This window comes from Oncorhynchus nerka, linkage group LG12 (genome assembly GCF_034236695.1).
Source record: "Oncorhynchus nerka isolate Pitt River linkage group LG12, Oner_Uvic_2.0, whole genome shotgun sequence".
Taxonomy (NCBI): domain Eukaryota; kingdom Metazoa; phylum Chordata; class Actinopteri; order Salmoniformes; family Salmonidae; genus Oncorhynchus; species Oncorhynchus nerka.
Genome location: NC_088407.1, coordinates 36,592,041 through 36,612,987, shown reverse-complemented (window position 1 = coordinate 36,612,987; position 20,947 = coordinate 36,592,041). Strand labels below are relative to the sequence as shown.

Below are 20,947 nucleotides of genomic sequence, written 5' to 3'. Positions count from 1 at the left end.
CACAGAGACAGCAGCACTGTACCTTTCAGACTTCACACAGCCTGTCCGCGCGCTCTGTCGTGTCCAAGTGGTCCTAAATTCAGCCATCTAAAACCGCCAAACAGCCTTACCTGAGGGCTCTGAGGCGTCCGCATGGTCCTAAAGCACACCCCTGCCGCTTTTAGTATCACAGTGCATTAATAAAACTGGGGGGACAAAATTTCAATTTTAGAATGTGGGGGTGGGGGTCATGCCCTCCCCCCCGTCCCCGTCCCCAATGAAAGTTCCGCCCCTGGATGCAATGGTGTCTTTCACTAATTAGGTAACTGAAAGCATTTCATATTCAGAATCATTGAGCTTCACTAATCACACTGTACATATCAAAGCTGAGATTGTAGCCTATTATGATCTTTTGAGAAATAATAGAATAAGGACATGTAGAATAAACTGAACATTTATTATAAATGTGAAAACATAACTCATAAATGTATTTATGCATTTATGAACATGCAAGTAATTTTGCATGACAAATATTCCCCTATCACAACAATTGTGTTTGATCACATTCTTTCATTCCTGTGTGTGTCAGTGTGTGTGCGCTTATTTGCTAGCGTGTCTTCCCGTGTATCCTCTCCTCTCCCTCACTGCGCTGTATGTTTGGTGTGCTCCAGTTTCTCCTTCACCCCGGAACACTTCAGTAAGAGCTCTGCGTACCTCCCCTCTAGGCCGTCTGAGGCATGCACCTTCTCCTCAAAGTCCCTCAGAAGGGTATCGTTGCCCAGCAGGCCAGGTTGTCCATGCGGAGGCCATCCCTGGCCTACTTGGTCTTGGTCAGCACGTCCTGGCCACCACCGCCTCCACGTCGGCCTGGTTCTCCATCTGCACAAACTGGAGCTTTTCCTTCAGGTGGGCCAGTACCTGGACAGTGCTGGTCATCTTCTTGCACAGTTTGAGGAACTCCTCGTTGCGCTCCTCTATCTTCTCGTTCTTGTATGCCTGGTTCTCGATCTTCATCTGCTCGAAGTCGATGAGGTGCAGGTCCTCGACAAACTCCTCCTTGCAATCCACCTTCTCCTGGCTCTGCTGCCGCAGCTCCTCGGCCTGCTGCTTGTCCGCCTCCAAGTCACGCCGGTACTACCACTTAAGGTCCTCCATGATGGCTATTTACTTCTCGTAGCGCTGCTCCTGGTCAGACACGGCCTTCTCCTACTTAGGATGTGCGTCGTAACCCGTCTTCTTGCGGACATACTCCACCCGCTTGATCTGGAGCTGACCTCTGACCTGGCTCTGTTTCTCCTTCTGCAGCTCTATGAAGAAGTTCATGTAGTCTTCGTAGTCGATGCTGGGGCCTTACTCTTCTTCAACCTGAACAGGACTGCGGGCACTCCCTCTCGTGGGTCCCTGGGTCTCGTTTGGCCGGTCCATTTTCATCATCGTCGTTATCGTCGCCATTTTTGAGTGTAAAACTCCACTCGCGGGAGAGAGGCTTCATCTCCGGGCCCTTTCCCTCTTCAAATGTCTAGCTCGTGGGTAGGTTTGCTTATGTGGGTGACTCATCTCCAGCGCCTGGCTCAAATGCAGCTGAGTTCCCTCCCTCTGTCTCAGTGTAACTGATGTGAAATGGCTCGCTAGTTAGCGGTGCGCGCTAGTAACGTGTCAATCTGTGATATTCAATTGGTGCCCTGCAAGAGCAGCGGCTTTTGTGTGGCGATAGGTAACAATGCTTTGCGAGTGACTGTTGTCGATGTGTGCAGAGGTTCCCTGGTTCAAGCCCAGGTTGGGGCGAGGAGAGCAATGGAAGCAACATCAGTTGAGGTGCAATCTGTTTCCTGTTCAGGTGAGGCTTTATCAGACTCCACTAACCCGCCCTTCTCATCTGCAGGGGTAACAGCTTTATTCTTACTGTCATCAACATTAGGGGATTTGACCTCCTCGAAGGGCTCTACAGCTTGTGTCTTCTGGAGTTGTTCATTGTTCCTCAGCTCTGTGTTTTCAGGGCTATATGATTGGAACAAGGGTCATTGTCTTGTTGCTCTGCCTCCGCATCCATGGGAATGTAGTATTCCTGACAAAAAAAAAGCTAGAAAATCATATAAGTATGTCAATGAAGTCAATGAACTGAGCATGTAAGCCAATCACAGGCGTTTGCGCCATGCGTATCAATATTAATGAGACGCAGTTGTGAGACTTCAGTACGCATGCCCTCCCCGCGCGACACTGCTGCTTCCAACAACAAGCAAGAAGCCAGCAACATGGCCGACCTAGGAAAGAAGTACTGCGTAAACTGCCTTGCAGACGTTACGAATTTGAGACTTCGCTGTACTGACTGCCCAGATATCGAACTGTGTCCGGAATGCTTCTCCGCGGGTGCAGAAATCGGTAATCATCGGCGATGGCACGGTTATCAGCAAGTCGACGGCGGGCGCTTCACACTCTGGGGTCCCGAAGCGGAGGGAGGATGGACTAGCAGGGAAGAGCAGTCGCTACTCGATGCGATCGAGCAATATGGCTTTGGAAACTGGGTATTTCAATTTATAGCCTACTTGTCTCATAGCTAGCTAGCTAGCTAGAATACAAACACAGGCATAACATGTTATAGGTTAAATGTGAATTAGTAAACTTAAACTGTGTTATTTTTCATGAGTATCTCCGAATACATTGGACAATACATTGGACAACTTCAGACTGACAGCCATGTCCTGTCGAGAGTTGGCAATATCGATGCAACTCTGCAAGCCTTGAAATCCACCTTGTTTTTGCCCTGATTACAACTAGCTAGCTAAATTGTTATAGTGCATATATATATAGTCAATCACCACCTTCCGGAGACACCTGAAACCCCACCTCTTTAAGGAATACCTAGGATAGGATAAAGTAATCCTTCTCACCCCCCCCCCCCTTAAAAGACTTAGATGCACTATTGTAAAGTGGCTGTTCCACTGGATGTCATAAGGTGAAAGCACCAATTTGTAAGTCGCTAAGAGAAGATAAGAGCGTCTGCTAAATGACTTAAATGTTAAATGTAAATATATATGTGCAAACCCGCACATTGCAAACCCGCACTGCATTATGAAAACGTTTAGTATAATGTAGGCTAGTCATCTATTAAAAGGTTGTATGTATCGCCTATCAACGGATTTCAACACACGTATGGTAATAGTTTATAGCAATGCATGCAGTGTCTGTCTGTCTAGATGCTTGCAGTGATGTATTCCTATATGTGTAACTATCTGCATTTTATGAGGGAGAAAAAAAGCATCCTCCCAAGTAACACTCTGCCCTGTGTGTGTGTTGTCTTTCAGGAGGACATGGCCACTCACGTGGGGGCGTCTCGGACCCCCCAGGAAGTGATGGACCACTACGTCAGAATGTACATTCACGGCAACCTGGGCAAGGCCTGCGTCCCCGAAAGTATCCCCAACCGGGTAACGGACCACACCTGCCCCAGCGGTGCCCCCCTGTCCCCCAGCCTCACCACCCCCCTGCCCCCGCTGGACGTGACCCTGGGCGAGCAGCAGCAGCTGGGCTATATGCCCCTTCGCGACGACTACGAAATTGAGTATGACCAGGAGGCAGAGAAGCTCATCAGCGGCCTGTCGGTCAACTACGACGATGAAGACGTGGAGATTGAAATGAAGCGGGCGCACGTGGACATGTACGTGCGCAAGCTGCGGGAGCGTCAGCGCCGCAAGAATGTGGCCCGCGACTACAACCTGGTGCCCGTCTTCCTTGGGCGAGATAAGAAGGACAAGGAGAAGCCAGGCACGCTGGGAGTTGTAGGTGGCGGGGGTAGTGTTGGCGCCGTCGGAGTGGGAGGAGGAGTAGTGGGGACCCTTCTGATGCTGACCAATCCCATTGTGACGCCGGGAGCTGCAGCCGTTCCTACAGTGCCAAAGCGTAAGATCACCAAGGAGGAGAAGGAGCAGCGGGTCAAGTTACGGGGGATGTGCCAGTTCATGGCTCTGCGGGAGTTTGAGGACTTCTTTGACAACATGCACAAGGAGCGCGTGCTGCGCGTCAAGGTACGAGAGCTGCAACGATACCGCCGCAACGGCATCGCACGACTGGACGAGTCGGCCGAGTACGAGTCGGCGCGGCACAAACGGGAGAAACGCAAGGAGAACAAGAGTGTGGCTACCTCCAAAACAGGCCGAGGCGGTGGGCTCTGCACTGGAGGGGGAGGGCTTGGAGGAGGGGCGGGAGGTGGAGGAGTGGGCGGTGGCGCCATCAAAGAGGAGGGCAAGGAAGGCGAGTTTGCGGCCATTGAGAACCTGTCCGGCTTTGAACTGCTGTCGGACCGGGAGAAGGTGCTGTGTAACACGCTCAACCTCAGCCCCACGCGCTACCTGACCGTCAAGACCATCATCATCAAGGACCACCTTCAGAAGCGCCAGGGCATCACCTCCAAGAGCCGCCTGCCAGGCTACCTGGACAAGGTGCTCAAGAAACGCATCCTCAGCTTCCTCACAGAGAGCGGCTGGATATCCCGAGACATGTCCTAACAGTCCATCGGGTTTGTAGGAACTGGACCTGGGCAGTGTCCTAACAATGTGTGTATGGAGCTTGTGGGGACTGAGGATTACAGAAGGATCATGACTCTGTTCTCCGTTGGATTGTTGCGTCTCCGTGTGTCTTGTTAGAAACGATGTGAGATTTGCACTCGTAAGCTCCACATAGACCAAACTATTACTATTGGGTTTTACCACCTTTTGTCTCGTTTTGTCCAACGTCATCGACCACAGGACTGTTTGTGAATATGTACATTGCAAAGAATAAGGATTTCCACTTTCTTAAAAAAAAAATAACGTTTGGATACCATTTACAGGGGAGGGATGAACAGATATATATTTTTGCATTTGAATCCATATGAATGATAATGTATTTGTATGGGTAGATGATACAGGGTCTTTGTATTGAAACTCCAGTGAAGGATCGCCTAATGCTGCTGGGCAAACCAGACAACACTGTCTTCAAAGCTGTTCTCAAAGTATAAATTGTTAAGTATAGTTTGCCTCCAGCTTCTTTGTAGCCTGGTCCCAAATGAGTTGGTGCTGTCTAGCCAACTCCTATGGTCATTGACCAGACAACACCAACAGATCTGGGACCAGGCTAGCTTCCTTTAGGTCAGGATGTAGTTTTGGAGAGCACAAGTTAGTGCCTATTCAAACAGCAATACAGTCACACTGTGCTGGAACGCAGGGGGTATATCATCTTATTCTTCCCATGAAGAGATGAAGGCCGACAAAGCATACAGGAGTCAGTATTTGGCAGCTAACGCTCTCGTAGAGTACAGCAGTAATCACCGTTTTGACTGTTGTCAAAACTTTGTGGCGGTCTAATTAAGGATGGCAGGCTCAGAATTTGGCACTATGAGAGGAATAGCCTAACTTCTCAACTATTCTGTTCCATCCCCTGCACGATTTCTGATTCTAGTAGGCTGTTCACTAAGATAAGAAAAATATCAACTTTTAAATGTTTATATATGGGCATTAACCAATGACATGCGTACAATCCTTAAGCACAAATCAAAAAACTCTTGTTTGCCAAATGAGCATATAGGCTATCACTAGTTTTTTTTACTACCCTGTTCCATCACAGGTTAAGTTTCCCAGTTTGGATGTTATGGTGTAAGACTGTATGATGGCCTGTCAGACTGTTTTTTTTAACCTCTTAATGAATATGTGGTGCATGATTATTGTCTTCTTATCACCGGTTGCTTGCTGTTTTTGTTTGCCAGTGTGTCACTTATTCAAAGGGAGTAAAGTCATATTTAAATGTTTTGAAGACCTGCTAGATTTGCTCCATCTAATTTCCTGGTTCATTTCATTTTTTTATTTTTTTACAGTCACAGCATTCATATAGGCTACTGTACACATCACATGGCCTTGCAAGTACAATATCAAAGGGCAGGAATAATCTGGTAGAGTAAAGGGACGACTGCCTCAGAAAAGCTTGGTTGCTGTTAGACATTGATGTTTTCCATTGACATCAAATGTTTGTTCCCAGCACAGGTACATTGAAGTGTCCACTGGCACCTTATCTTTCTGATGTCCAGTTAGCCTGTTATAACATGGACAAGGTGAACTACTGCAGGGATATAGATGTGGTTTGGGTGTAGAGAAAGTGTTGAGGAGTATCAAGTTTGACGCTGGGAAGTAGATGTAATGATCGCAGGTCGGAGGAGCCTGTCCTCCTATAGCTCCTCCCACCAGGCTCCTCTGTCACACGTACAGGCCTTGGTGTTATCCCCACCATAGTATATTTTATCATACCACAGAAGTAATAAAAGCAATATTTTTTATTTATCCTTCCTCATAAGCTTGAAAGTATCCAGACACTGACAAGGCCCCTGGGTTCTCGCATCGCCTACCTGAAGATTTCTATTTGTCGCAAAAACTGTCACGGTTTAAAGAGAAAACTGTTTTTGAACCATAACGGCATCATCTATGATTTCTTTTCACTTTCCTCTGCGGTGTCGAGGGCTTTTGTGCGTGTCGATCAGAGAGGTGGCAGGAGAGCGCCATTTAAATGTAAATGGAATTTTGAATGGGCATCGGTTGATGGGGAGAGTTGGAATACAAAAGTGGGGTTGAGGCTGGGAGAGCGAGGGGTGGGCGTAAGAAGTAGTGGAGTGTTCAAGCTCGATCTGTCAAAGCATAGATTTAGTTTTGTGCTGCTTCTTGTTCTATTTTCCTCCCTCCGCCTCTCCCTGTCCATGTACTGACTCTTGGATCTTGGTGCTTTTTACTGATAGGGATTTTGCCATAAAACGAAAGCCCCATTCCTCACTGCTGTTTCTGCTGCAGGGAGCCAGTTGCCCTGTGTTCAGAGGTGGAGCTGGCTGGTCAGCCCAGTGTTATATTTATTAGAGAACATGAAATAATAATTTCTTATTGGACAAGACCAGGTAGTCCCTCCCTGTTTCACCCTATTGTCTTCCATTTGGTGCCTACTGAATGAGACCCAGGCTATGGTAAGAAGTCATGAGAGGTCAGAGTTCAGTCAAGGCGAGAACCTCTAAAGTTGACAGTGCCTATTATCAGTCTCATTTAATTTCCTGTCAAAGCTAGTAGCTAACTACTTCAACCATTGTCATTATAAAAAGTTCAAAGACATTAATACACACAGCCTGCTTCCCATAGCCTTGTTTAATAATAAGGGTGTGCCATTGCTGTGCCAAACCATTTTACCTATGGCACAGATTTCATGACCGAGGGAAACGCAGTTAAGCTAAAGCTTCCCATCAGTAGATGGCATTCTCAATTGTTTCAGCCTCTTTTTCTGTTATTTATGTTCTAAAGATAACATATTTTATAGGTGGTTGAAATTACACTTTTGTTGTTCTATGAAACATTACCATTTTATGAGCATAGTGTTTTGCCTGTTTTTGCATGTGAAGCCAAGTGTTTTAAATGATGTAAGTAGTACATTTTGGTTAAATGGCTTGATTAAAAATGATTTTCACTTGAATTGTTTCTAAACATCAAGACTTTGAGGGTGGGGAGAAAGGTTTTATTTTATTTCTGTGGAATCTTTTGCAAAAACATTTTACCAAATGTACATGATTTTTTGTAAGAATTTGAAAATGAACATATTAATACTGACCTGTGAAATGTAGTTTTATTTCAGTTACTTTTTATAACAAATCTTCAATATGCGAGTGAGAACCATTCTAAGCCTTTTGCGTGTGTTGTCGTAGCATGCTGTTAAACTGTTCATGTGTATCAGTAGTATGCTTAGGAAGTCAAAGCATTTGTTGACAATTCAGTGGTTGAAAATGTTGAGGGGGAATTTTTGATGGCCCATTCTTTGTGGTTGCACAGGACATAGTAGGTTTTGTATTAAAAGTGCAAATACTTTATACTTCTATGGCTTCCTTGGTTAACTTTTACAGCATCGGGTGTTGAGTATGTGGTAAGATCGCTGATAGTTTGAGTTCTACATTTATGAAGCCTTCTACCTACAGGGTAATAGTCAAATCGAAAGCAATAAAATCAGGGGACTTCTGATACAAAGTAAATCTGTTTATTTAAATGCTGCTGTGGCACTCACTCAACAGGACAACTATAATGTTCAGTTCAAATAGTTATTGGATAAACTCAAATCGGTATTTTGCCGTCTATCCTAGACCATCAAGTCAACATCTGCCAAAGCAGTGATGTACAGTGAAGTCCGCAATGATTACGTCAGAGGTTCAATATCATGTTGCTTATCTCAGGTGAATCTGTAATCAATTTGACCAGAGCATTTCTGTCTCATTTTGGCAACCATAGTCAGTGTCCTACTGTACTATTGTAGCTAAACAATAATCAATTTGTCTAGACATCATTTCTGAAAATTAAGTATACAGTACATGTAAAAGTGTTCCTGGAAGCAATACTAAAACAGCAATATACAGGTTTAAGTTGTGCCAAAGACTATCTAACAGGAAAAATGTCATTTTAAATTCAATTGTATGATAGTTATGATAGTGATGACAACAGTTGTCTATAATCAATGAGATCCATTACATTCTCCCATCCATAACACAACAATTACAATGACTGGACAAAGAGATGAATGGAATCTGACCCCGATGACAAATACGACAGAAATAACTTGCATGAAACTGGTTCTGTGCTCTACATGCCATTACTTCTGTTAAAACATATTTGCTCCCGGCATATACATGGGCTCTGTCCCAATTATCTACCCTTCTCCCAAAGTATAAACTTGCACACTCCCTGTCATGGATTTAAAGACAGTGTAAACTCCCTCCAACCAATGCTTATATCAATCCAATGCTTTTCAATTCATGACGGGGAGTGAGCAAGTGCACACTTCCGGAGAAGGGTGGAGAGTCGATATGCACAGTCAAAACAGGCTGTGTGATGATGTCGTCCATGGTAACGACATCAGTTGGATTCCTGCCTCTGAGGCAACGTTAGGTGGTTGGGGAGGGGGCTCTGACCAGCCTGCTGTACCCAAGGCGATCCGTTGCCCAGGCAACAACAACATCACGGTCACACTGAATCTCTTTTTTTTTAAGGGGCTTTGGCCACGCCTACCAGTGCCGGCCGGAGGGTGCGCCCATGGAGCTTGTAGCCCACCTTGGTTACTATGGCGACCGTGCCAGGCTCTTTACCCTCCACGGGGGCGTGAAATAGAGCCTCATGCTCATAGGGGTCAAACTTCTGCCCTCCGTCGGGGTTGAGCTTGAACAGGCCGTGCTTTGCGAAGACCTTCTGGATCTGCGTCTCTGTCATCACCAGGCCATCGTACAGGTTCTTCAGGTGGGGGTTCTTCTGAGAGGTCACCTCCTCCTTGGGCACACTGTCCGTCGCCTTCTCCAAGATGTCTGCCACCTCCAGCAGGTCTTTGCAGAAGCCTTGGATTCCTGATAGGTGTGGGAAAAGAAAAGAAAGATCCACTCTGTATTCTGAAAACATAGACTGAACACCACAACATCATGCAATATACCTACATATTAACTTCATACTGTGTTCCTTGCTGTCAATGAACCAAAATTAAAATACCACCTATAAGTATGTCTGTCTGCTGTGTCCAATGCACTGGTGAGACAAATAAATATGCAAACATTAACTCACCATATTTCTTTGCGTCTTCCACCATCTTCTGACTCCTCGTCCTGAGGTTCTCCATGTCTGCCAGAGAGCGCGTATACTTGTCCTGTAGACCGAGACAACCACACTAATTCTGAGACCATACAGAGACCCCATGAGCAGATATTTTTCTCAAAGCTCTTCTGACTTAAGAATTCAGCCAGGATGACATCACAGCAACTGTGTAAATATGAGTCTGTATACCTTCCAATGTCCATACTAGTATACAACTAAGAATGTAATCAGGCTTCATTCTAGGTAGTATTTTGTTTTTATTTTATTATTTAACTAGGCAAGTCAGTCAAGAACGAATTCTTATTTACAATGACAGCCTACCCCGGCCAAACCCTAACCCAGATGACGCTGCGCCCATTGTGCGCCGCCCTATGGGACCCCAATCACAGCCTGTTGTGATACAGCCGGGAATCGAACCAGGGTCTGTAGTGACATTTCTAGCACTGAGATGCAGTGCCTAAACCGCTGTACCACTCGGGAGCTAGCGTGGATGTTGGAACCGAGTCTATGTAATGGCTGGTGTAGTGACCCAGGAGTAGGGTGAAGATCCCCCTCCTAGACATTGATCTTGGGCCAGTGTTGCGTTTCCCCCTAATGCTTAAGGTTGGATTGGGGGAGGGGAAGCTTATCCTAGATCTGTACCTAGGGAAACTTCACCCTGGAGCCAGACTCACCGTGACCTCCTTAAGCTGCTCCTCCAGCTGACCCTTCTCCTCAACCAAGGCCTTTTCTGCAGGGCTCTGCTCAGCCTTCTGGTCCTCCTCCGACCCCTGGCCACTCTTCTGATGAGCTGCTGTGCATAGGAGCCGCGGGGATGCCCTAACAGAACAGAGAGAAATGGGTTAGATACACAACAGAACTTCAGTGGTTTACGCAGTGGTCAGTTTAGTTCATTGGTATTCTTGTAAATTAATGTAAGTGTGTAGCAATGGTTGCAACTACTTTATGTATATGCGTCATCGGGCAAATCGTTAATTGGTGGCACATGCCTTAAATGTTTCCTCCCCTTGGCGTTTTAGTAGGTAAGCCATCTGACTTGGCAGCATTGTGACTAGCTGAGCATAATGTTAAACCTGCTAACGTTAGTTCATGAAATCAAGGTTGTTTAACTGGCTAACGTTAGCTAGCCAGCTACGTTAGTAGATTGAGTTAGCTATGCTATTGAATTTTTTTAACGGCTTCATATGATTAAACTATTTCTATGTTCAACATTTCATTCAGTTTGTTTTCCTATAAGAAATGTGCTCCCATTATGAAAGCAGCATATGACAGGTTGAAAAGTTATTTAGCTAGCAGGAGCCATGGGTGATAGCAAATGGCACAAGCTAGCTAGTTACTTCACAAACGACAACGTTACAATTATCTGAACACACATCTTATAAAGCACACTCAATGTATTACCTTAGTAATGAAGGCGATGCCGCAACATAGTAACTCTGTCTTACAGCTCGTACACACCAGCTCGCCATTTTCAGTGATAACACAAGCTGAAGGAGCGTAGTAGCCCAAACGGCAAGACCGTGATGTCGAGCCAATCACAAATCAGAAAGAGCCGAAATTTTGTCGTCGCGTCCAATCAACGGTGGTATATAGAATGACGTTTTCCGGTAGTTTGGTTGAGGTGAAGTTTAAGGTCGAACACTTTGCACGTGACCAAGGACAGAATTAGTTTGTTTTGTAAACTGAAGGTTGTCCCTATTTTGTAACTTTTGGCAGCGATGTATCAAAACCAAACCCATCCCTGTCATTACAATGTTGGCTGGATAGGGCAATGATGAAGATTACTGTGGTGATGCTGATGATGATCAGTACGTTGGCCTGAGGCTATAATCACATATGCATATGAACATTGCTTTTAATTCCTAATAAAAATATAACACCACCTAGCGTTCCTCTTGAATTAAAATTTGGATGGCAAGTCTGTCCCTTTAACAATGTTTTATCCCCAAAGAGCCGTGAGAGTTTACATTAAACACAATGTGACAAAGTATTTGCCCCCTTTCTCTATTTCTGCATATCTTTTTTGATAGTGAATGTTATCAGATCTTCAAACAACATCTAATATTACATAAAGGGAACCTGAGTTTACAAATATTTATTCAACAAAGTTATGCAACATCCAATTGCCCTGTTTGAAAAAGTAATTTCCCCCTTACACTCAATAACTTGTTGTGCCACCTTTAGCTGCAATGACTGCAACCAAACGCTTCCTGTAGCTGTTTAATCAGTCTCAGAACTGCTTTAACTCAACAATATTTGTCAGTTTTCAAGCATTAACTGCTCGTTTCAAGTCTTAATTGGGATTAGGTCTGGACTTTGACTAGGCCATTCCAAATATTGAAACATGTAGGTTTTTAGCCATTTTCATGTAGACTTGTATTGTGTGTTTTGGATCGTTGTCTTGCTGCATGACCCAGCTGCACTTCAGCTTCAGCTCACAGACGGATGGGCCTGACATTATCCTGAAGAATTCTCTGATACAGAGCACAATTCATGGTTCCTTCTATTAAGGCAAGTTGTCCAGGTCCTGAGGCAGCAAAGCATCCCCAAACCATCACACTACCACCACCATGCTTGAACGTTGGTATGAGATTCTCACTGTGGAATGCAGCGCTTGGTTTTAGCCAGACATAATGGAGCCCATCTTGTTCAAAAAGTTTGCTCAAGTTTGACAAAAAAAAAGCACCTGATAGCACCTGGATGATTATCAAGACTCTAGGAAGAATTTTCTATGGACAGATGAGTCAAAAGTAGAACTTTTTTTGACGACAAGGGTCCCATTATGCAAAAATAGAGAAATTCGGAAAGGAGTGAAATACATTTTAATGGTACTGCATGTCTCGTTACAGTTAACAAACCATGGAGACTTACCATTACACATTTTATACAACTAGTCTGAAACTCCTCCAGGCAATGTTCATCTTAACTGACAAACCTCAAAGACCTTTCCTTTGCTTCACAGGAGCAGCTCAGAATTAAAAAAAACAACAACAGAAGAACGGTTGTCAAAAAAATCTCTGCAGCAGGTATTGTTCGTCAGATGCAAAACGTTAGCACAAAAATCAGAGTCATTTTATGGCAATGAGAAGTGGCTTTCAGAGTGCGTCTGACTGTCAAGATGGGGCATTGTATTGTACATCAGAAGTCAACATGTGGGAGCTCTGGATGATAGACAAGTTTCCCACAGTTGGAGGGCTGTTCAAGTGGATTTTTCCCAGTCATATGTATAAATTCCCACTTCCCACTTGGTTACAAACACAGCATTATTGCAGTTTGTCGCCTTCTGTTCCCAGTTTATAACTGCCCCTAGTGGGTCAAACAGGCATGATGACTTTTATCCCACAGCTCGATAGGGATGGACCTGAAAGAAGAAGAAACAGCACATGTTTTGTGCCACATTTGAGGGAACAAATCAGCGTCAGATCATGCACAGTAGTCTTTCTTTCTACCCTTTTTATTTATTTCTCTCTCTCTCCCTCCATTTTATTTCTCTCTCTCTCTCTCTCTGATCTCTCTCACTCTCTTTTGGGGTCATATCTGAAGCGGCGGAGCCAATTGATTTCCAGCATTCCTCGCTGTGCCACCTGTGCAGATATTTTGATAAGTGTTTGATAAACCACAAAATTATTCATTTGCAGAAAGCGGCGCAGAAAGTGAAGCAGACAGAATCGGCGAGTGGCGGTGTGTGTCCCTTTACGGATTCCTCATTTCTTGACACAGGCCCTGTGAGATGGAGCTTGACTCTGTGTTGTCGTTTGATGATCCCGGGATGATGTCCTGTCACAGGTCTTTGAACATAATTAAGATGTACTGTGTACCCAGCCAGTGGCGATTTTAGCATGTAGCCTAAATCTTGGTGGGGGGGAAGAAATAGTTTTTTTTAGATGCATGCCAGCAAAGCCAATACACAACCCAACCCTAAACAATACATTAATTGCACTAAAACGGTAACAAACGGTGCCCACAAACTGTTAGGGCAGACATAAAGCTTTCCCAACAGCAGAGCCTTATTTTCAGCACTATGGAGTGAATACTTACCACCGCTACACCTGGCTATCAGCGGAGCCTTGTCTGGCAGCGAAGAGTTCATTCAGCCTCATTTACTGCTTTTAAACAAAACCATAGCTAATATGGCTGACTTGCTTAAACAAATGTGGTTTCTACTGACAATTTAGATGTACAAACTATGGCATAAGGGAACGATGAGCGGATAAGAGGCAATCCGTAATTTCGACTCAGACATTAATGAGTGAGCTAATACGGACAGGGCCAATATAATTATTTGTTCAGCACTTTTGAAATGTACAGCGACAAAATTCTGAAAATGGGCCGTTACAGTATTCTCCCTGTACACCAAGTCAGAACCGTAGAATAAATAAAAGGGACATATAAGCAGACAATGAGATCTCTTACAATATTCGATGACGATATTTCTCGAAAACAGGCTATAGGCTACATATGCACCACCAAGTCAGAACAGTTGGTTAAGTTATGAGGGGAAAGAGACCAAATTATTAGGGTGAAGCACATGGGCTACTAACAGCATACACTTAGTATTACTTTCTTATCTACAGTATACATATCTCCCTGGCATATTATATAATGTATGAAGCAGCATAGAATACATTTTTGGACTCACCTTGTTGTGCTCACTTTAATAGGGAAGGGGGATACCTAGTGAGTTGTACAACTGAATGCATCTTCCACATTTTACCCAACCCCTCTGGATCAGAGAGGTGTGGGGGGCTGCCATAATCAACATCCACAGCACCCATTGAGTTAACTGCCTTGCTAAGGGGCAGAATGACAGATTTTTACCTTGTCAGCTCAGGGATTCAAGCCTGCTACCTTTCGGTTACTGGCCCAATGCTCTAACCACAAGGCTACCTTGCCATTCCCATTTCCGAGTTTTCAGTTGTTTTGAACGCTGCAGAAGTCATGCTGGATTGACAGCATGGCCAATGTATTCAACCTTTTCTGGCCCATGGTGTTGCATGTGAATGTTTATCCTTTAAAGCTTGGAAAAGAGATCCTTAAACCCAGACTTGGACCACCTTCACTGAATAGCAGGCTAGAGGATTGCTTTTCAGTGGTTGCAGTTAGCCACTGATTCTTTCCGAACCACGCATTATTGAATTTGCAATTCCCAACTTGTTATGGGCGATGAGCACCGATACGTTTTTATCTATAATTTCTCTTCATATGACAAGGATTGAAAAGGATTTGCCAGTAGATTGTCGACTTGATTCTTGATGATGACTGCTTGTCTAGCTTGCTAAGTAAGATTTTGAAAGTATGATGTTGACATGATCATTCCAATCAAAGCGTCGGTAGATATAGTGCCCCACCTGCCCTAAATGACGGGTGTAACGATGTTCGTCTGAGGAAGAAGGAGTAGACCAATGCGCAGCGTGGTACGTGTTCATATTTTCTTTAATTAACTGAACACTAAATACAAAAGAACAAGAGAATAAATGAAAACCGAAACAGTCCCGTATGGTGCAAACACTGAAACGGAAACAACTACCCACAACCCATAGTGGGAAAACAGGCTGCCTAAGTATGGTTCTCAATCAGAGACAACGATTGACAGCTGCCTCTGATTGGGAACCATACCAGGCCAAACACCTAGAAATATAACACACAGAACCAAAACATAGAATGCCCACCCCAACTCACGCCCTGACCAAACTAAAATAGAGACATAAAAAAGGAACTAAGGTCAGGACGTGACAACGGGTCGCCACTGAACCCAGCGAACATGCCCTCATTGGCATGAAGTGGGCCTGTCATGCCAAATAGTGTCCCCCTGCCAAAAAGTGTCCACCTCCCTACGTCACAATGGGATTCGATGAGTTCCAGCTTTCGTTGATGGGGCTGTTCCTAGAACTTGCAAAATTCTGACCGGCCTAAGTAATGAATCAAAGCATCCGTTGCTATGCTGGGTTGCTCTGCTCTATTTTACCTCTTGGCGGTCGCAGAGAACGCAGGCAGTTCTAGTTCTTTTTCACCTCATAAGCACTCGCTCAGTCCACACAAACAGTCCACACAAACATATTACATCAGTCATCAGCTCCCCAGTGATGGTGTTTTTGACTGATGGTGTTTTTGACTGTGACTACCAGCTGACTACCTACTGCTTCAGATGACTGAAAAGACTGGAAAGAGAACACTTTCTTTACTATATATTTGTCTTTATATAAGAAAATGTTGTTAAATAGGAATACATCATATAAGCTGTTTTTTTTTTACATTGCTAGCTACTGTACTTATTTACCTTAGCGTGTTTTATTTAGCTTAATGCGGGCTAAAATATTGGCCCCATGTAAGCTGCCAACATTGGGCTAATATGCCTTTGCTCATCGGCTCCACGTTGACCCCCAAGGCATTTGCCCAGTGTGGGCAGCCCATATGTATTAGGTATCCTTCACTCTGCCTGAAATTACTCCATATTTTCCCAGTAAACATGTGGGCTAATGCGGGCAAAAATATTGGCCCCATGTAGGCTGCCCACATCCATCCCTGTGACCATGATTCTGCCACCCACGTTCGATGCTACCAAAAAAGATGGTTCAGCTTACATGCTGACTTCCTGACAATTGCTTCAGTAACCATTCTGGCTTCCTGATTTAGTTTTTGTTTACTTGTATGTTCTTTATAAGTATGTGTAGGCCTATTGAATTTAATATTTTGTATGCTCATGGATTTCAGTTTGTATTGACTGAATGTGATACATTGTAAATAAAGACAACAAAGTTGGTACTATCATACATATATTTTTACAAGAGAAACTGTCTCATGTCACATGCACTTATTTGTTTTTTAAAAGTCTTCATCATTGGCAGTGTACAAGATTTTTTTTTAAATGGGCATCACACAACAGACCACTTAAACTGGAGTGGACTCGCGGAAGCTTGGACTCGCGGAAGCTTGCTACATAGGACCATTCCAGATCCTGAGTTTCATTAACCTGGTCACCTATCATCTCCTTCTTCCCAGGTCTGAGGGTCTTCACATCCTTTCATTTCTCCCATCTCATCCACATTGCCTTGCATGTGGATATGGTCATGGAGTCACTTCCTGTTTCTGAGCAGCAACTAAGGAGAATAGCTGAAGAGACGCATTCTTTGCAAGGTGATCCATAATCTGGAAAATGACTGGCAAAAAGGCTCTTGTAAGCAGTACTTCCCACTAAGTGCAGAGCTGTCGGTGGTCGATGGTGTGCTGTTGAAGAACAGAATGGTGGTCCAATAGGCTTCTAAACAGCTTCTACCCTCAAGCCATGACTCCTGAACATCTAGTCAAGTGAACACCATTTGACTATTTGCAGTGCCCCCCACCCCCTCTTTACACCACTGCTACTCTCTGTCATCTATGTATAGTGACATTAATAACTCTCCATACATGTACATACTACCTCAAATAACCGGTGCCCCCGCACATTGACCCTGTATCGGTACCTCCCTGTATATAGTCTTGCTATTGTCATTTCACTGCTGCTTTAATTACTTGTTACTTTTAACTCTTATTCTTATCTGAATTTTTAAAAATTGCATTGTTGGTTATGGGCTCGTAAGTAAGCATCTGTAAGGTCTACCTACACCTGTTGTATTCGCCGCATGTGACTAATCAAATGTGATACCTACTTCAATGCGTCAGGAGATGCTACCGAGAGTGCATGAAGGACATCTGGGAGCTGAGAAATGTAAGAGAAGGGCCATAGTCCCTTTATTGGACAAATATAAATTCTGACATTGAGCAAATGGTGGGAAATTGTGACACATCCCATATTTCATTATAGACAGTCCAAGGTGCCCATGGTTATGGGAGAGGTACCCACCACAGCCTGGGAGAAGGTTGGAAATGACTTGATTCACTGCAATGTTAAGAACTATTTGACTATCGACTAGTCAGATTACCCTGAAATTGCACTCTTGTACAGCACAATTGCTGTCATTTTGCACTTGAAATATTTTTTTGCTACGCGTGGGATTCCTCTAGTGGTGGTTTCTGATAATGCACCTCAGTTCGCTTGCAGTGAGTTCAAGATGTTTGCAGAGCATTAGGAGTTCAGATATATAACCTCTAGTCTGCCATATCCTAAAAGTAGTGGAAAGGCTGAAAAGGGTGTTCAAATCGTGAAGACGCTTAATAAAATGCAGCACGCGGTGCTCAATACTTGGCTTTATTGTCTTACAGAGCAGCGCCCTTGGAATGTGGGCGGTCACCTGCGTCTTAATGGGAAGCAAGTTGCGTTCTAGGTTGCCTAGTTTCTTCCTGAATGATCCATTGGCTGTGAAGGACAAGGCCCTGCAGCTGAAGGCAAGACAAACTCTACTATAACAAAACTGCTAGAGTGTTACGGTTGGCAGCTCAGGATGTGGTTTGAATCCGGGGTCCGGATTCATGGGATAGAAAGGCTACTGTTATTGGAGGATGTTTCGCCTCGGTCATATACAGTCAGGACAGAAGATGGGACTGTGTATCGGTGGAATAGACAAAGCCTTTTGAGAACACAGGAGATGTTTGAGGACGCTCAGGACACACAGGAAAATAAACGAGTAGGAATGTAAGTAGGGATGTGACAGAAGGTACTGGGAGTAGGACAGCTGCTTCGGACACAGTGCCTTAGACCCTGCGCAGGTCTGAGAGGACCAGCAAGCCTCCAGAAAGTTTGAATATTCAGTGGTGATGTTTAATGGACCAAAGACTGACTCATTAAGTTGTTGGTTTGTTTTGATATGTTCACTATATTGACTATTTTGAAACGGATGAATTGGTATTTGTGAATTGACAATACTTGTTTATGAAATGTGTACATTTTTATAAAAAATGATTGTGTGTACAAAAAATATATATATGTATTGATGTGGTTCTGAGTGATGGTTTACGACACCTGTGGTATGTGTGGCAAGGGCGGAATAACACTAAAACTCGTTAACTATGATTGATGGTTGTCTTTGCTCGCTGTAACTAACGAAGTAATACGAATTTATTCAACATTGAATAGTTTGGCGATTTCAAGGTAAAAAGTGCTTGTTTCCCAATCGGCTGAGGATGGGGTCGTAATTTCAATCACTGAATTAAATATTATTATAGATTTTTTTTACCATTATTTAACAAGGAAAGTCAGTTAAGAACAAATTCTTAATTTCAATGACAGCCTATGAACAGTGGGTTAACTGCCTTGTTCAGGGGCAGAATTACAGATTTTTACCTTGTCAACTCAAGGATTTGATCTTGCAACCTTTCAGTTACTAGTACCAACACACTAACCACTAGGCTACATAATGATATGCATATGAACCGAATATGGTTGTCAACAACAGCCAGTGTTATTATATATATTATTTTAACCAGTAGCCTAATCTGACTGTTACGTCAATGTAACTGATCGGCAATTGTGATAGAGCTTTGGTAACTTCCAATTTAGTTAACTAAACATGGCCTAATGCAGGGGCACCACGTTGGTTTTAGAAGTTGGGGGGTATTAACTTGTCCCCACCCAGAATCTTTTTCGCCATCTAAAGTATTTCCTGCATTTTTACATAATCCAATATGACGTCTTTGAACAAAAAATTCAGCAAAAATGCCCAGTCATCAAGCTAGGTAATTAAGATCATTATTAAATGTTTAAGTGGTTAATAAGAATGAACTAGATCAAAGGTAATTCAATAGTAAATATTGTGTTGCACCTTTAACCAATAGCCTAACACATTAACAACTTGAAGTACAAGTACTTTTGATTGTCTTTAAGACATCCTCTATATCAAATTTCAGCCTGCACGCCCGACCCCCACCAATCTAGTCAATAACTAAACTCTCTCCCAACCCTATTTCTTTCCCAGGTCCCACCTTTATTTTTTTAAATTCCAAAGTGAAAGCTTTGGGAACAAAAGAAAAAACACAAAAAATACCACATACAATTCCAATCTACTTCAACACACAAACAGCAAATACTCCATATAATTAATCTCATAGGCCTAATAGTTCTGTAGAGTTGATTTTACTTGCACATAATATAGCTGGGTCGCCCTGTCCTGTCCCTAGGGGTCCACCACTCTGCAGCGCCCTAAACCAACAGTGACAACCCACAGGACGGCAGACCCCAAGGGCCAGGACTGAGCAGCCTAGCAGCTAGGCATGGCCTAAATAGTTATCTCCCCTGACTTGGCAAGTTTTCAATACTGACTCCCTTTGTTGTACTGTTTTCCATATAAGAAGGCATCCAGACTTTATGAAAGTTGCCTAGTATACCGTTTAATTTTGTAATAAATCATATTTAGTGATACATAACTTGACATTGTGGGAGGGTAACCAAACATACAATTAATTGACTGCATTTCTTACCCACTGTAAATGTTTGGTTACACATTTTCTTCAGATAAGTCTCCAGTATCAACTTTTCTAAGCAAAAAAAAACAAAAAACAGGGAGAACGGAGAATCTGAAGACATGCTGGGATAAAAGTACATACAGTGGGGCAAAAAAGTTTTTAGTCAGCCACCAATTGTGCAAGTTCTCCCACTTAAAAAGATGAGAGAGGCCTGTAATTTTCATCATAGGTACACTTCAACTATGACAGACAAAATGAGAAAGAGAAATCCAGAAAATCACATTGTACGATTTTTAATTAATTAATTTGCAAATTATGGTGGAAAATAAGTATTTGGTCAATAACAAAAGTTTATCTCAATACTTTGTTATATACCCTTTGTTGGCAATGACAGAGGTCAAACGTTTTCTGTAAGTCTTCACAAGGTTTTCACACACTGTTGCTATTATTTTGGCCCATTCCTCCATGCAGATCTCCTCTAGAGCAGTGATGTTTTGGGGCTGTTGCTGGGCAACACAGACTTTCAAGTCCCTCCAAAGATTTTCTAAGGGGTTGAGATCTGGAGACTAGCTAGGCCACTCCAGGACCTTGAAATGCTTCTTACAAAGCCACTCCTTCGTTGCCCGGGCGGTGTGTTTGGGATCATTGTCATGCTGAAAGACCCAGCCATGTTTCATCTTCAATGCCCTTGCTGATGGAAGGAGGTTTTCACTCAAAATCTCACGATACATGGCCCCATTCATTCTTTCCTTTACACGGATCAGTCGTCCTGGTCCTTTTGCAGAAAAACAGCCCCAAATGATGTTTCCACCCCCATGCTTCACAGTAAGTATGGTGTTCTTTGGATGCAACTCAGCATTCTTTGTCCTCCAAACACGACGAGTTTGAGTTTTTACCAAAAAGTTATATTTTGGTTTCATCTGACCATATGACATTCTCCCAATCTTCTTCTGGATCATCCAAATGCTCTCTAGCAAACTTCAGACGGGCCTGGACATGTACTGGCTTAAGCAGGG

The 20,947-nt window shown here is 43.6% G+C and overlaps 2 protein-coding genes and 1 pseudogene across 2 annotated transcripts; 1 reads left to right on the top strand and 2 right to left on the bottom strand.

The window, feature by feature from the left end:
* Positions 1–481: 481 nt before the first annotated feature.
* On the bottom strand, positions 482–2,133 carry LOC135574110 (coiled-coil domain-containing protein 96-like; annotated as a pseudogene).
* Positions 2,134–2,147: 14 nt separating this feature from the next.
* LOC115138204 (transcriptional adapter 2-beta-like) lies at positions 2,148–7,842 on the top strand. Its single transcript, XM_029674807.2, has 2 exons — positions 2,148–2,501; positions 3,282–7,842. The coding sequence occupies exons 1-2, from the start codon at positions 2,148–2,150 to the stop codon at positions 4,479–4,481; spliced, it is 1,554 nt and encodes a 517-aa protein (XP_029530667.2). The 3' UTR covers positions 4,482–7,842.
* Positions 7,843–7,988: 146 nt separating this feature from the next.
* Positions 7,989–11,106, bottom strand: LOC115138205 (grpE protein homolog 1, mitochondrial-like). Its single transcript, XM_029674808.2, has 4 exons — positions 10,998–11,106; positions 10,271–10,415; positions 9,567–9,648; positions 7,989–9,355 (listed from the first exon to the last, which is right to left on the bottom strand). Exons 1-4 carry the CDS (start codon positions 11,063–11,065, stop codon positions 9,003–9,005), a joined length of 648 nt encoding a protein of 215 aa, XP_029530668.1. The 5' UTR covers positions 11,066–11,106; the 3' UTR covers positions 7,989–9,002.
* Positions 11,107–20,947: the final 9,841 nt, after the last annotated feature.

Coding starts and splice junctions, on each gene's coding strand:
- LOC115138205 (XM_029674808.2), bottom strand. CDS start 11,065: ATGGCGAGCTGGTGTGTACGAGCTGTAAGACAGAGTTACTATGTTGCG. Junction 9,649..10,270: donor AGCAGCTTAAGGAGGTCACG/GTGAGTCTGGCT, acceptor CTCGGTCTACAG/GACAAGTATACGCGCTCTCT. Junction 9,356..9,566: donor GGAAGACGCAAAGAAATATG/GTGAGTTAATGT, acceptor CACACCTATCAG/GAATCCAAGGCTTCTGCAAA.
- LOC115138204 (XM_029674807.2), top strand. CDS start 2,148: ATGAGACGCAGTTGTGAGACTTCAGTACGCATGCCCTCCCCGCGCGAC. Junction 2,502..3,281: donor AATATGGCTTTGGAAACTGG/GTATTTCAATTT, acceptor GTTGTCTTTCAG/GAGGACATGGCCACTCACGT.